Source organism: Diabrotica virgifera, chromosome 5, assembly GCF_917563875.1.
Source record: "Diabrotica virgifera virgifera chromosome 5, PGI_DIABVI_V3a".
NCBI lineage: Eukaryota > Metazoa > Arthropoda > Insecta > Coleoptera > Chrysomelidae > Diabrotica > Diabrotica virgifera.
In genome coordinates, this window is record NC_065447.1 from 143,438,311 (window position 1) to 143,453,603 (window position 15,293).

Consider the following 15,293-nt stretch of genomic DNA (forward strand, 5'->3'; position numbering starts at 1 on the left):
AAGGTCCGCAAGAGTGTTCAAACTACATGGTGCCTGCAGCGGGTGTAATAAACTTCTTCCTCTGGAGCATTATGGTAATTTGTTAAATAATTGGCCCAAACTTGTAACTCGGGGGGTTCTTGGGGTCGCTGAAAGTGAATATGACGTCGGCGAGAGTGTGTAAAGTACCTGGTGGCTGCAGCTGGTGTAATAAGCGTCTTTCTCTGGAGTATTATGGCAATTTATTATATAATTAGTTTAAACTCGTTACTCGGGGGTTTTTGAGGTAATCTATTTTGTTAGATGTAACTATAGTGATCGAAAAGGGTGGTATTTTTATTATAATAAACATAAATTTTTATTATTATAATATATTTATGGTAAAAGAAGTTCATTATACAAAATTTATCGTAATTTATCTTTAAAATTCATTTTCTTCATCATTATCATCTTCTTCTTCATTATTGCCTTCCTCTCTCGAGTCCAATGCAATATGTATGCCATCGCCCGCATGAGTTGCCACAGTCTGACTTACAACTACAGAATAATAAATTTAAAATGTTTGGAGGACCAGGTAGCTGAGTTTTTCTAACTGGAATTAATACACTATTTTGTAATTCCCTTCCCCAATCGGGGAAGTTCATGTTATTGTCCTCTCCATGCAGCCAAATTTGTGTTTGTAAATATACCCTTTTTAAATGCTGGGTAAATGCATCAAGAGATGAAAGAATTTTTCCAATGACAATCTTTTTATTTTTGGCAATAGCCATTAAGTACATTCTGTATCTAGTAATTTTCGCCCCAGGCAAAAACACATCATCAACTTGCGCCTTAATTCAAACTGCTTTAAATTATATGAAATTAGAATTTAGTCGTTGCGATATTTGTTTTCAGTGACCCCAAAGACCCCCGAGTAACAAGTTTGTTCCAATTATTTTTCAAGTTACCATAATAGTCCAGAGGAAGACGTTTATTACACCTGATGCAGGCACCAGGTAGTTTGCACACTCTCGCCGACCTCATATTCATTTTCAGCGACCCCAAAAACCCCCCGAGTAATGAGTTTAAGCCAATTATATGATAAATTACCATAATAGTCCAGAGGAAGACGTTTATCACACCCGATGCAGGCACCAGGTAGTTTGCACACTCTCGCCGACCTTATATTCATTTTCAGCGACCCCAAAAACCCCCGAGTAATGAGTTTAAGCCAATTATATGATAAATTACCACAACACTCCAGAGGAAGACGTTTATTACACCCGCTGCAGGCACCAGGTAGTTTGCACACTCTCGCCGACCTCATATTCGTTTTCAGCGACCCCAAAAACCCTCGAGTAAGAAAATGAGTCAATTTTTCTCACTATTTACCGAAATGCATTTTTGAAATGCATTTTTCTTATGCACAAATACAATTTGAGATTTCTTATTCATTACATTAGTTCACAAAATTTCCTGACATTCTCAAGAATCCAACGCACCAAACTGCATTAAAATCCGTCTTACTGCGCCAAAAATCGACAGTAAGGCCTTTTTTTGTGCTTCATTGTCTCAACTATGAAGTTTGTGCACTCCATAAAAATCTTATGGGAGTTTTGTTCCCTTAAACCCCCGATCCTCAAATAATTGTGTACGTTCCAATTAAATTATTAATGTGGTGCCATTAGTTAAACACAGTGTTTTTATTAAAACTTTTTTGTCCCTTAGTACTTTTTCTATAAGAGAGTTTTTATCGAGATATTTTAAACATTTGTATTTAAAAGATTATATATGTAAATTATGTATAGAGGCCTGGTAATAACATTATGAGTATTAAGAAGAAAAAAGTTTTAAAAACATTGTATTTAACTAATGGTGCCACAATAATAATTTAATTGGAATGTACACAAATATTTGGGGGTTAAGGAAACAAAACCCCCAGAAATTTTTTATGGGGTGCACAAATTTTATTGTTATTTTTTTAACATGTTCCTGCCATAAGAATGCCACTTGTCCCTTTTCGATAAAAAATCTCTAATAGTTTTCGATATATGTATTGGAAAAAATCGATTTTTATTTGCAAAGTTGTACTAAGGTAAGTTAGGTTCAATACAACTATTTTTGGTGCCAGAATATGCGAGTTAATTTATGACCTGCCTTTTTGTTACATCCTGTATAGTTACTATAATACTAACTGTATTCAATTATTTGATTTTTTTAGGTCATAAAAACTGGGGAAAACGTGATGATGACCAAGTTCCTAATTTTCCAGGGAATGAAAAGACGAGGGAACGTAATCGTGGTTTTGATCCTAGACCTGAATGTGGCCGTGGTCGTGGAGGGGGTCGTGGTCATTATCGTGTCCCTGGTAATAACGATAACGATGATAATGATCGTGGCTTTTTCCCAGGGAAGAAAGAAAATAACGAATCAAATAGAACGCGTAAACCTCATCAGATGGGATTCAAAGCACTGGAAGAATTGATTGATAATGACAACATAGAAGAAATTATTTTAGATCTTAATGACGGCAAGAAAGGTTTTAAAACATTACTGGGTAGCACATTATCGACAGATATGATTGTACTGGTTGTAAAACTGTTAGCTAAAATATGTGATTCTGCTTTTAATGCTTCGAAGACTTCAATACTGCAATTTGCAATCGAAAGTGACTTTTCCAAACAAGTGACCTCTTTCGTAACTGGCTTGGCTATTCAGGTAAAGTTTTTTCATCTAAAAATTACAGACATATATTAACCTATTAGAAATAGATCCTATTGGTGTTATGGTGAGACATGTTTGTATGTAATCTCTATAAAATATAAAAAAGTCAGATCTATATAAAACATATACGGCGTGGAAGCCTCTCATGGAATATAATTATTTTTAGTAGAAGATTCTATTTGAATACATTTACACGCAGGGACAAGTAAATTTTTCGTATGTTCCAAATTTTTAGTATGTTTTTGTACTATTTTTTGAATACACACATTCTCGATTTATATTACAGTGTGGCAAAGCTAAATGGAATAAATTTATAAAATTTCGTGAATAAGCTATTTTGGAAAATAATCCCGAAACAGGTCGATTTTTATTTTTAAATTATGATTCTTGGCATATATATCGTACTATAATACTTCCACTCTAACTTTTCCCATGCATGAACTTTTTCATGAATTACTTTTTATACTATGTCTCTTTTTTACTCGCAGAAACCAGTATCGCAAAGTTAAGCCGCTTGTCCATAGAAACCACAATAAGTTAAACAAGGATAAACAATATCGCATGTCTTGTTTACTATAAATTTTGAGGTTTATACTTTTAAGTGACAGTGCCATTTCTCGTGTTTGGTTTATTTGCATTTATGGTTGATTTGGTTTTATAAATCATTAAAGTTGTATTTATTTACCAATAAAATTTATTTCGTTTTACATTTATAAAAAATAAATATAATATTTTCGTTAAATAAAGGAAAAGTTGCAATTCTGACTTTTGGGTCCCCAGACAAAGACGAGTATTGTTAATATCGTAGTGTTGATAACTCAATTTGTGTAAAATTTGCATTTGTATCACTAGGTTTGTTCCAACTCGATACAAAACCGTTCTTGAACGGTTACGAGTATGCCCAGTAACGAAAAATGTGTTACTGCGCATAATTATTCGTTATTGCGCATGCGCGTAACGATTCAAGAACGGTTGTGTATCGAGTTGGAACAAACCTAATGTTTCCCCAAAGGTACGATATTATATTAAAAATATTAATGTCCGACTGGTATATTATCTGACAAATAATGACATGATTTCGAAGTCAGTTAAGTATCATTTAATGCCCTAGGGCATTATTTTGAAAAATAACGCCCTACGGTATTAAATTAAATAGCTAGTTAAATATTGCCAAGTTGACAAATAACAACCTAAGTAAAACTATGGTTACCACAATTACGTTACGACTATTGATGGTAAATGTACTTATTTGAAAACTAATTCATTCAAAATTCATTCAAATTTCTTGCATATAAAGAATATTTAGTCGGGCATTAAACGTTGAAGGCACCACGGGTAACAGATATTAGAGATAATAACGCTTTCGGTCAACGTATATTCCTCGGGCCAAAGGCCCTCGGTATATATGTTTAAGGCAATGATGTAAATTGGCCATTGACGTTAAAGACCGGGCATTGTCGTAAATGTCCATTTTCCCTGGTTATAAGCGACAATGCCCGGCCATTAACGACAATAACCTTAGCTTTTTCTTCTTCTTCTTCTTCTTCTTCTTCTTCTTCTTCTTCTGCATTTATTGGGTTATATCCCTCGGGATAAATAACCTTAGCTATTGGCCAATGTTGTAAAAAAAAAATAACCTAAAATTGGATTTTTTATCAATAACCGGACAATAACGACAGTGGCCAAAAGCAAATGGCCAATGTTGATAAATAAATAAAATTAGGTATGATGTCCTATTATTTTTTATATAAGATAGTTTTTGAACGCTAATCATTTTTATTTTGACAAGATAGTGAACCATGGCATTTTGTAACACTTTTTTCATAAATTTACTACTAGTAATTTCAGCACGAGCACAGAAATGAAGCAAATAATAAATATAACCTATCTTTTAGTCTAAGTTTCAACATTGACCGATTAACAACGGGCATTGTTGACATTGACCGGAAATGATGGAAATGTTATCAACAATTTAAAATTATCATCAATGTTCAGTTTCTATGGACATTGTCGATATTGACCGATTATTAACGTTATTGGCCGGATTTACGTTATTGCCTATACCCATTGACCTCAAGCGTTATTATCCTTATAATACCCTTGGTACCTTAATAACTATAATTGTTTTTTATGTAATTCACTCAATAGTTCTGTATTTTTCAACTTTATGTAGGTAATATTAAATCCTTAACAATAATAGCTTTGTTCTTACTTTTTTTTTAATTTATTTATTACCGTGGGGGAGGTTGTATGGCCGAGTATTAAAGAAAAGGGTGGAATTAGAAATTCAGGACATGGAAGAACAGAGTGGTTTTCGCGCCGGTAGATCGTGCGCAGATAACATATTCGTGATGCAACAAATAATAGAGAAAAGAAGAGCAAGGAATCTGTCTACTCACCTAACATTTATTGATCTGGAAAAAGCCTACGACACGGTACCTTTAAAGAAACTCTTTGACATTTTGACCACGATAGGCATAAGCGAAGCATAATGTGCGAGCAATTCAAAATATGTATCAAAATCCGAAAAGCTGTATTAAGCAGGGAAAATCTATGTCGAAACCATTCCCTGTTACAAAAGGTTTAAGGCAAGGGTGCTGCTTATCGCCAACACTATTTAAAATATACATCCAGAAAGCTCTGGAGCAATGGAGGAAAACAGTTGCTGGGATGGGAATAATGATTGAAGAAAACTGCTTAACAACTTTGTTTTTGCTGATGACCAAGTAATTCTTGCCAACGATGAACATGATATGGATTATATGCTAAGAAAGTTACAGATCGAATATGAAAAATGGGGCCTATGTATGAACATGGAGAAAACGGAATATTTGAGAATAGGAGAGGAAACCGAAGATCCGGAATTAGAGTTAAGAAATATAAGGAAATGTAAGGAATATAGATATTTAGGAAGCATAATATCAGAAGAAGGAACTACAAAAAGAGACATACAGCATAGGATACAGCAAGGAAGGAAAGCAACTCGTATTTTAAATGGTCTACTATGGTCTAACAAGGTGAAGCTGAACACAAAGTTAACAATCTACAGAACAATTGTAGAACCTATTATAACTTATATGGTGCAGAGTGTTGGCAACTCACAGGAAAGGAAAGAAAAAATATAGAAGTAGCGGAAATGGATTACTTACGTAGAGCATGCAGAGTATCTAGATTAGAACATGTACCAAATGAGGAAATAAGACGACGGACAAATAGTTTATATTCCACGGTTGACCATATAGAAACAAAGAAATTGCTATGGTATGGTCATGTTATGAGGATGTCAGAGGAAAGATGGCCAAAAAGAGCATTTAATTACACACCCATAAATAGAAGAAGAAGAGGAAGGCCTACAGAAACATGGAAGAAAGGCATAGAACAGTCTATGGCAGATAGAGCTATTGACGAAAACGAATGGGTGGATAGAAAACGATGGCGGGCGAAATGTGGGATGCGGAGGAGACCGTAGGAACCCCACTACTTATATATATATATATATATATATATATATATATATATATATATATATATATATATATATATATATATATAAAACAAATGAAATAGAGAATGTGGAAAAATCCCCTTACGAATAACTCACACATCCACTATTTCTGGCTGGGAAAAATTTTTCGAATAGAATCAAAGATCCAAACACCAGTTCTTAGAAATGTGTTTCGCCCTCTTCAACCTCCGTGGGCTCATCGGTAAAGATGAGAGGTTGAATATCTTTAGACACATTCCATCAAAAAACAACATCCGAGATATAGACATAACAGGAGCGTAAATCTACGCCCATCCTGAAAATGACAGTCTCAAGTTTTAATTCCCTAATTACTTTAGAGTAAGTAAGATAATGTTTATGAAAAAACAAAAGATGTAGATCTTTGAAACACACTCAGTGATCAAAAGATCCACAGGTACTGGTTTAACGACCACTCGTACGAAATCAAACAAATGAAATAGAGAATGTGGAAAAATCCCCTTACGAATAACTCACACATCCACTATTTCTGGCTGGGAAAAATTTTTCGAATAGAATCAAAGATCCAAACACCAGTTCTTAGAAATGTGTTTCGCCCTCTTCAACCTCCGTGGGCTCATCGGTAAAGATGAGAGGTTGAATATCTTTAGACACATTCCATCAAAAAACAACATCCGAGATATAGACATAACAGGAGCGTAAATCTACGCCCATCCTGAAAATGACAGTCTCAAGTTTTAATTCCCTAATTACTTTAGAGTAAGTAAGATAATGTTTATGAAAAAACAAAAGATGTAGATCTTTGAAACACACTCAGTGATCAAAAGATCCACAGGTACTGGTTTAACGACCACTCGTACGAAATCAAACAAATGAAATAGAGAATGTGGAAAAATCCCCTTACGAATAACTCACACATCCACTATTTCTGGCTGGGAAAAATTTTTTCGAATAGAATCAAAGATCCAAACACCAGTTCTTAGAAATGTGTTTCGCCCTCTTCAACCTCCGTGGGCTCATCGGTAAAGATGAGAGGTTGAATATCTTTAGACACATGTGTGAGTTATTCGTAAGGGGATTTTTCCACATTCTCTATTTCATTTGTTTGATTTCGTACGAGTGGTCGTTAAACCAGTACCTGTGGATCTTTTGATCACTGAGTGTGTTTCAAAGATCTACATCTTTTGTTTTTTCATAAACATTATCTTACTTACTCTAAAGTAATTAGGGAATTAAAACTTGAGACTGTCATTTTCAGGATGGGCGTAGATTTACGCTCCTGTTATGTCTATATCTCGGATGTTGTTTTTTGATGGAATGTGTCTAAAGATATTCAACCTCTCATCTTTACCGATGAGCCCACGGAGGTTGAAGAGGGCGAAACACATTTCTAAGAACTGGTGTTTGGATCTTTGATTCTATTCGAAAAATTTTTCCCAGCCAGAAATAGTGGATGTGTGAGTTATTCGTAAGGGGATTTTTCCACATTCTCTATTTCATTTGTTTGATTTCGTACGAGTGGTCGTTAAACCAGTACCTGTGGATCTTTTGATCATTTGATTTCGTACGAGTGGTCGTTAAACCAGTACCTGTGGATCTTTTGATCACTGAGTGTGTTTCAAAGATCTACATCTTTTGTTTTTTCATATATATATATATATATATATATATATATATATATATATATATATATATATATATATATATATATATATATATATATATTTGTACAAATATTATCGACCGTACTGTGTTAAATAGTAATATATATATATATATATATATATATATATATATATATATATATATATATATATATTGATACATGTATCCATGTAACTTCCAAAGCAGATACTCGTAATACGTTGTCACTTCATATATACCGTTATGACTTCCGATTTCGGAAGTCACAACGTTTTGCCTAAATTTTTACGAATTTGGCTGCAAGATGGTATTAGAAGGCTTATATCAAAAATTTCACTAGAAGTCACATCGTATCTAATATACTCATAAGATCAGATTTTAGTACGACGGTATATCATCAGCGCTAGTGTCGCTCCCGTACGAGAATGCACGTGATATACACAACGCGTAGGGACTTCCGTATACCACACCGCTCGTTGTGACTTCCGTTATTTGGCAACGCTGTGCAAACGTTCCCAGACGCCAGACATTTCATTGTTATAGATTTGCGGTCGTAGTATTTTGTGCAGCTGTTATTTAAATATGAGTAATAGCAGATCTGCTTTACTTTCATAGTTAGCGTTAAATTAAATATATTATCTCTATAATTAGTATATTGTACATGTACAAAATTCAAAGTGTCCATTAAATAATATAAATTATTTAAAAACCTTATTAAAAAATAAATTTTGGTAAATATTTTCATTTCACGAAATTGACGAAAATCGCGTATAGGTATTTTGGACCTAGGCTGAAAAGTCAATTTTAGTGATTGTTACTTCGGAAGTAAAAGTATAAAAACACACAAAAAAATTAAAACAATGAATTCAAAGTGATAAATAGCTCTAATAAAGTAATAAATTCTAGTAATAATATGAAATACAGTAAACTCTCTCTTAACAGACACCTCCCTTTGCCGGGCACCTCCTCTATATGGACGGTTTTTCAAACAAAAATAATTCGGCGATATATGAACCTGTACCCTTCAACTGACAACTGACACTCAACACCGGACGTTGACAGTAAAAATGATGTGTAAATGCGGATCTTCTTCTTCTTCTTATGCCGTCTTCTAACCAAGGTTGGCGATCACCTTTTTAAACGCTTCTCTGTCTTTTGCAAAGTGAAATATCTGTTCAACACTGAGGTTAGTCCAATCTCTGATATTCCTCAGCCAAGATTTCTTCTTTCTTCCCAAACCTTTTTCCCCGCTACTCTTCCTTGCATGATGACGTGTAGCAGAGAGTATTTATAGTTACGAAGTATGTGGCCCAGATACGATGTTTTTCTTATTTTAATTGTGTTCATAAACTTCCTGCCATGTCCAAATCTTCTTAAAACTTCTTCGTTTGAGACTTTTGCAGTCCAAGGAATTTTCAGAATACGCCTATACAGCCACATCTCGAATGCCTCTAATTTTTATACGGATTGTGCTTTTAGAGTCCAAGCTTCTACCCCATATAGTAGTTGCGACCAAACATAACATTCGACGAACCTCAATCTAATGTCCATACTCAATTTCTTATTTGTAAACATTAACTTGAATTTTATAAATCCTTTTTGAGCTATTTCTATTCTCACCTTTATTTCCTCATCTTGATCTAATTGTGAGTTTATAATTGCTCTTAGGTATTTATACCTCTCGATTCTTTCTATCGGTTTACCTCCAATGTCATATGTATGTTGTCAACAGGGTTTTTTGAGATCACCATTAATGTGGTTTTATTTATATTCATTGTTAGTCCCATCTTTTTGCTTTCTCTGTTAATGATATATAGGAGAATTTGTAAATTGTCTATATTCTCTGCCATGATTGCGGTATCGTCTGCAAATCTTATGTTATTAATGATGCTCCCTCCAATCCTTACACCTTCAATTCTTTCCCATAGTGCCTCCTGAAATATTAGTTGGGAGTACACATTGAATAATTGTGGCGACAGCACCCATCCGTGCACGACAGCACGTATCCGCAAATGTGGATAGTAAATATAAAATGAAGAACTTTTTCCAAATATTTTACGATATAAAACTACATTTTTTATTATTTATTTAGCTCAATATTCCTTGTCGGCCTAGGAATAAAACGTTTACATTTCTGATTACATTTTATTTTAGTCTTATAAATTTTATATAATTACAATTCAGTCCATTTATACAATCTTTCACCACCTACTTCCCTCTCCTTCAGTTCAATGCTAGTTGTTTCCATCTCTCAATGTTACTTTTCTTCAGGTCTTCGTACACACTGTCCTCCCATCTTTCTCTTGGCCTGCCTTTCCTTCTCGTTTGTTATGGTCTACGTAAGAGTACCATTTTGGCATTCTTTTACTTCTCATTCTTTCGATTTGCTCCAAATATTATTCTCTGTGCTTTGATCGTCATCGTTATCGTTGGCTCTTTATACAGTTCTTCCAGTTCTTTATTGGTTCTTCTTCTCCACTGATCTATTTTCGCACCTCCATATTATATTGCTCTTAGCATTTTTCTCTGCAATCTTTCTAAAAGGTCTGTTTCTGACTTTTCAGCACCCATGTTTCGCATGCTTTGCGTATGATACTGTAGGTCATTTTTTATCGTTTCAAATTGATACATAGCCCGATCAAAGAACAATCTGACCCAAAAAAAAAATAAAGGAAGGATGAAAATTTGGGAATAGGTAGTTGAAATTGTCTATTATTATATAAGAAAAAGTTAACTACTCTACACACCCTCCATTTTACAAAAATGGAGGGGAATACCCCTTCTCGGGGGTGAAAAATATAGAGTTATTTGCGAGTGAATATATTTATTTTTAACAACAAAAAACATGTTTTAGACGGTTTTTCGCAAATAACTCAAAAAGTAAGTATTTTATCGAAGAAGATATTCTTAGTAAAAATATAGCTTATAAATAGTGAAAAGAATGGAGTACGCATGAAATCTGTATACCCAGTAGAAGCGGAGTTGTAACTAATTAAAAGTAAGTCCTTATTCGTCCAATTCCAAATCGAATATTTTAAAGTGAAATAACCAAAAAACGGAGAACTTTCCGGGGAAAACTTATTAAAAATTGTGTTAAAAAGTGTTTAAAAACAGGTTTATTTTTGTTTTTTTTTTTAACTTCTAACATTAAAAGTAAACTCACGCTCAAAATATTGTTGCTCCCTTTTATATTTTGGTAAAAACAATCGCGAAAATCACCCCCTTATTGTTGCTCCCTTTTATATTTTGGTAAAAACAATCGCGAAAATCACCCCCTAATTAGCATCCCAAATAAAATGAATTGTTACTGCTTCACAAGGTATTTTGTTTATGTATTCTTTATAATGATCTATAAGTTTTATTGGTTCAAACTGTTTAATTTTGAAAAAAATTGGTTTTAAAATAAAAAAAAATTTCTGATTTTGAAAAAAATTCCATTTTTTTCAAAATAACTGAAAAATTATTAGTAATACCAAAAACCTCGAACAGTAATAAAATGTACGTTTTGCTTTTCTGAATTTTGGATTTTTTGTTTTCCTGGTAGACAAAAATTGGTTATGCTAAGACTGTTCAAAATTTGCATACACTCGTGATTAGTGACTTGTTCAAGCCATTTTAACTAAAGCCATTTCAAAAAGAAGCACTTTGAACCGATGAAACTTACAGATCATATAAAGAATACATAAGAAAAGTAAAGTGTGAAGCGGTAACGATTAAATTTATTTGAGATGCTAATTATAGGGTGATTTTCGCGATTTTTATACCAAAAAATAAAAAGGGTTGAGCCCTTTTATTTGCGTAACAATATTTTGAGCGTAACTCACTTACTTTTAACGTTAAAAGTTCTTTTAAAAAACAAAAATAGACCTTTTTTTAAACACTTTAAAAAAGTTGTAATTAATTTTCCCTGAAAAGTGCTCCGTTTTTTGGTTATTTCACGACGAAACATTTGATTTGAAATTTGACGAAGAAGGACCTACTCCTCATTAGCTACAACTCTGCTTCTACTGGGTCAACAGACTTCATGTGTACACCATTTGTTTCACTTTTTTATAAGCTATATTTTTGCTAAGAATACATTTTTCGATAAAATACTTACTTTTTGAGTTATTTGCGAAAAACCGTTCATAAGCATAAAAATGAACATATTCACTTGCAAATAACTCGAAAAGTATTGACTTAGTGAAAAAACTCTATAGAACAAAAGTTGCTTAAAATTAGTTATTTTATCCAATTCCGGACTTATTTTGAATGTATATTTTCAACCCCAAGAAGGGTGTATTCCCCTCCATTTTTGTAAAATGGAGGAGATGTAGAATTGTAAACATTTTCTTATATAATAATAGACAATTAACTACCTATTCCCAAATTGTCATCCTTAATTTATTTTTTGGAGGTTTTCGATAAGTTTTGTATTCCTTGATCGGGCTAACGAGTGATATTTGATATTAGGTATGAATACTGTTTACGCTATATTAATTATGTAATACAAATCTGTTCACATCTTTTAACTGTTAGCAACGCAAGCAAAATTTTAATGTGTATGTCGATCCATGAAAGAATTGCTGACCCCATTATTACTCTGATAATAAATACCTCGATAAATTTTTGTGTTTTGACTGAAATATGAATCTTAACTTAATTGTCGAATGAAGATATTTGGGTTCAATAGACGTCATTATATTAATTTGTAGGTCTTAGCGTTTTGGTAAAAATTTCGTAAATTATTTTCGGATTAAATTTCACAATAAATTTTGTGCATGATCTGAGCCATCAACCTATATGTACATATAATTAAAGTAACTGAAATAATTTTAGTTATTAAAGTTATTAAAAATTTTAAATTAACATATTCATTGTTATTCTGAAGCTATTTCCTTGTGGCATTTTTATATTTGTCGTTGTCAAAATACAAAATATTACTCTAGTAATACATTGTTACTCTAGTAATATTTATTTTGATGACACCCGACTTGGGCGTCGAAACGTTAATGAAATAATTTTTTTAGTAAAATTGTGGCTTATTTCTCATTAAAAATAATTAATTATATCATATTTATTTTTCCCTTAAACGGACACCTGTCTTAAACGGACAGTTTATGCGGATCAACTACTGTCCATCCAAGGGAGAGTTCACTCTATAATAGAATAATTGTATCTAATTATTAAAAGTTTTTTGCTTTAAACGTGTGCAGAAATAAATCATATTAACGGAGCTCGGAAAATAAGCACTTAAAAATTCTAAAAATGTTTTAAACAAATTGTTAAAGTTGCTATTTTTGTGCCGTAAAAAATTTTTTGGATCACTGTTACTGTTAAAAAAAACTGACAGTGACACTGACTTTGGATCACTGACAAACTCCCTGAGCGTTTTTTGCAATTATAGGATTTGCAACATTTTGTTTTTTATTTGTTACTAAGCTCGATTTTCTTGGCCGGAGTGTATCTACCTTTATATTGTTCATAATATTTTATTATTCAATATTATATTATTAAATTTAAAATGTCGTTAGTAAACTCCAACTCCAACAATAACCTGGAGCGAAAATAAAATCACTAAAAATATTTGTTAAAATTACTATTACCTAGCATCATTTTATTCCTTATATTCATTTTTTCTTCTTCTTCATAGTTTTGTGTAGAGATAACTCTGTCTGTTTTTCAATGTGACTCCAGTAAGTTGTCATTCCATCGTTTTCGTGGTCTTCCCACTGATCGCCTTCCTATTGGGGAACCGTCTCTCACCGTCCTTACTACTCTGTTTATTGTCATTCGGCTTTTGTGGTCATTCCACCATTCTACTCTTCTGTTTTTCACCCAGTTATTAATGTTGTCCACCTTGCATCTCTGTCGTATACGTATATCTGCACTTCTGGCTCTATCACATAGTGTCTTACCATCGATTTCTCGAAGTGTTTTCATCTCTGCTGTTTCTAGCATTCTTTTTGTCCTTTCTGTATCAGGTTGTGTTTCTGTCGCGTATGTCATTATTAGTCTGAGGACTCTTTTGTAAATTCTGCTTCCATTTCTTTTCCGATATTTTTATTTCTCCATATTGTGTCATTCAGGCAGAATGCGGCTCTGTTTACTTTATTCACCTGAGCTTGTACTTCGGTTTCGAGCTTTCCGTAGATAGAGCTAGATAGTGTGATGCCTAGGTATTTAAACTCTATGACTTGTGCTATTATCTGACCGTCCAGCTCTAATTTACAACTAGATTTGTTGTTATAACCATGCATGTAGTCTTTTTGGGGAAATCAACATGTTAAATTTTCTAGCGGTTATATTAAATTGGTGCAGCATACGTTGTAAATCATCTTCACTTTGAGAGATTAGTATTGCGTCGTCTGCATAGCAGATTATTTTAAATTGTTTTTCTCCCATTTGGTATCTTTCTTTTGTTCTTACTTTTTTTTATTATTTCATCCATGATCAGGTTGAACAATAGAGAACAAGACAGGGAGTCTCCCTGTCTTATCCCATTGCCAGCTTCAATTGGGTCAGTTAGTTCTTTATCTACTTTTACTCTGATCGTGTTGTTCTGATAGATATTTTCGATCGTTTTAATTATTCCTAGAGGTACCTCTCTTGCGTATAATAAATGGATAACGTCTTTTAATTTGACTCTGTCAAATTCCTTTTTAAAATCGACGAAACATAAGTATGCCGGTTTGTTGTATTCTACTGATTTCTCTTGAATCTGCCTCATTATAAATATAGCGTCCGTACATGATCTTCCCGACCTAAAACCTTGTTGCTCTTCTGCTAATCTTATAATTATATTCAGTGTGTTTGTTATCACTTAGTGTTGTGTTAATTAATTCCTCTGTAATTCTCCGGGGGTCCGAATTACAGACTCATATTCATTCACAGAATTATTTTCATTAATAGCTGTAATTGACTAATGCATAGTTTTAATTATTGTAACAATTATTATTACAGTTAAACTATATAATAATAATGATATTTTATATATAGAATTAAGCCGTTTAACCAATTAACCAATTAAGCCAATTAACCAATTTCGATTTCCAATGCGAAAATGACATGTAATGAGAAATCAAGAACGTTACCGCCTTCTCCAACGGATTCTTCAAGGGAAGGTAAGTGGTAAAAGAGGACGTGGTAAAAGTGGTAAACTTTACGAACGTGGTATAACATGACTACCACTGAACTGTCCCGCGCTGCGGTAAACAAAGTCAAGATAGCCATGATGATCGCCAACATCCGAAACGGGTAGGCACTTTAAAAAGAAGACATTCTTATTGGAACGCTAGATACCAATGAATTCCACTGCCAAGTGTGAGACTCTAAGATAACAGATCACGCTCAAACTACGAGGTAAATTTTGCAGAAGAGACGTTGTGACTTCCAAAAACATGACAACATCGCTGGAAGTGACAACGCGACTTGAACTACCCTATTTACAGAAGCCACAACGTATTATGTCCGCTTCCGTATATACCTATATATATACAACATT

The 15,293-nt window shown here is 33.3% G+C and overlaps 1 protein-coding gene across 2 annotated transcripts in view; it reads left to right on the top strand.

The window, feature by feature from the left end:
- The window catches only part of LOC126884457 (NFX1-type zinc finger-containing protein 1-like), a 297,539-nt gene that overhangs the window by 22,594 nt on the left and 259,652 nt on the right, over positions 1-15,293 (top strand). For both annotated transcript variants that reach the window (XM_050650391.1, XM_050650392.1), the window contains exon 2: positions 2,180-2,676. In XM_050650391.1, the coding sequence (XP_050506348.1) occupies positions 2,180-2,676 (497 nt within the window). The remainder of the gene's footprint in view (positions 1-2,179; positions 2,677-15,293) is intronic.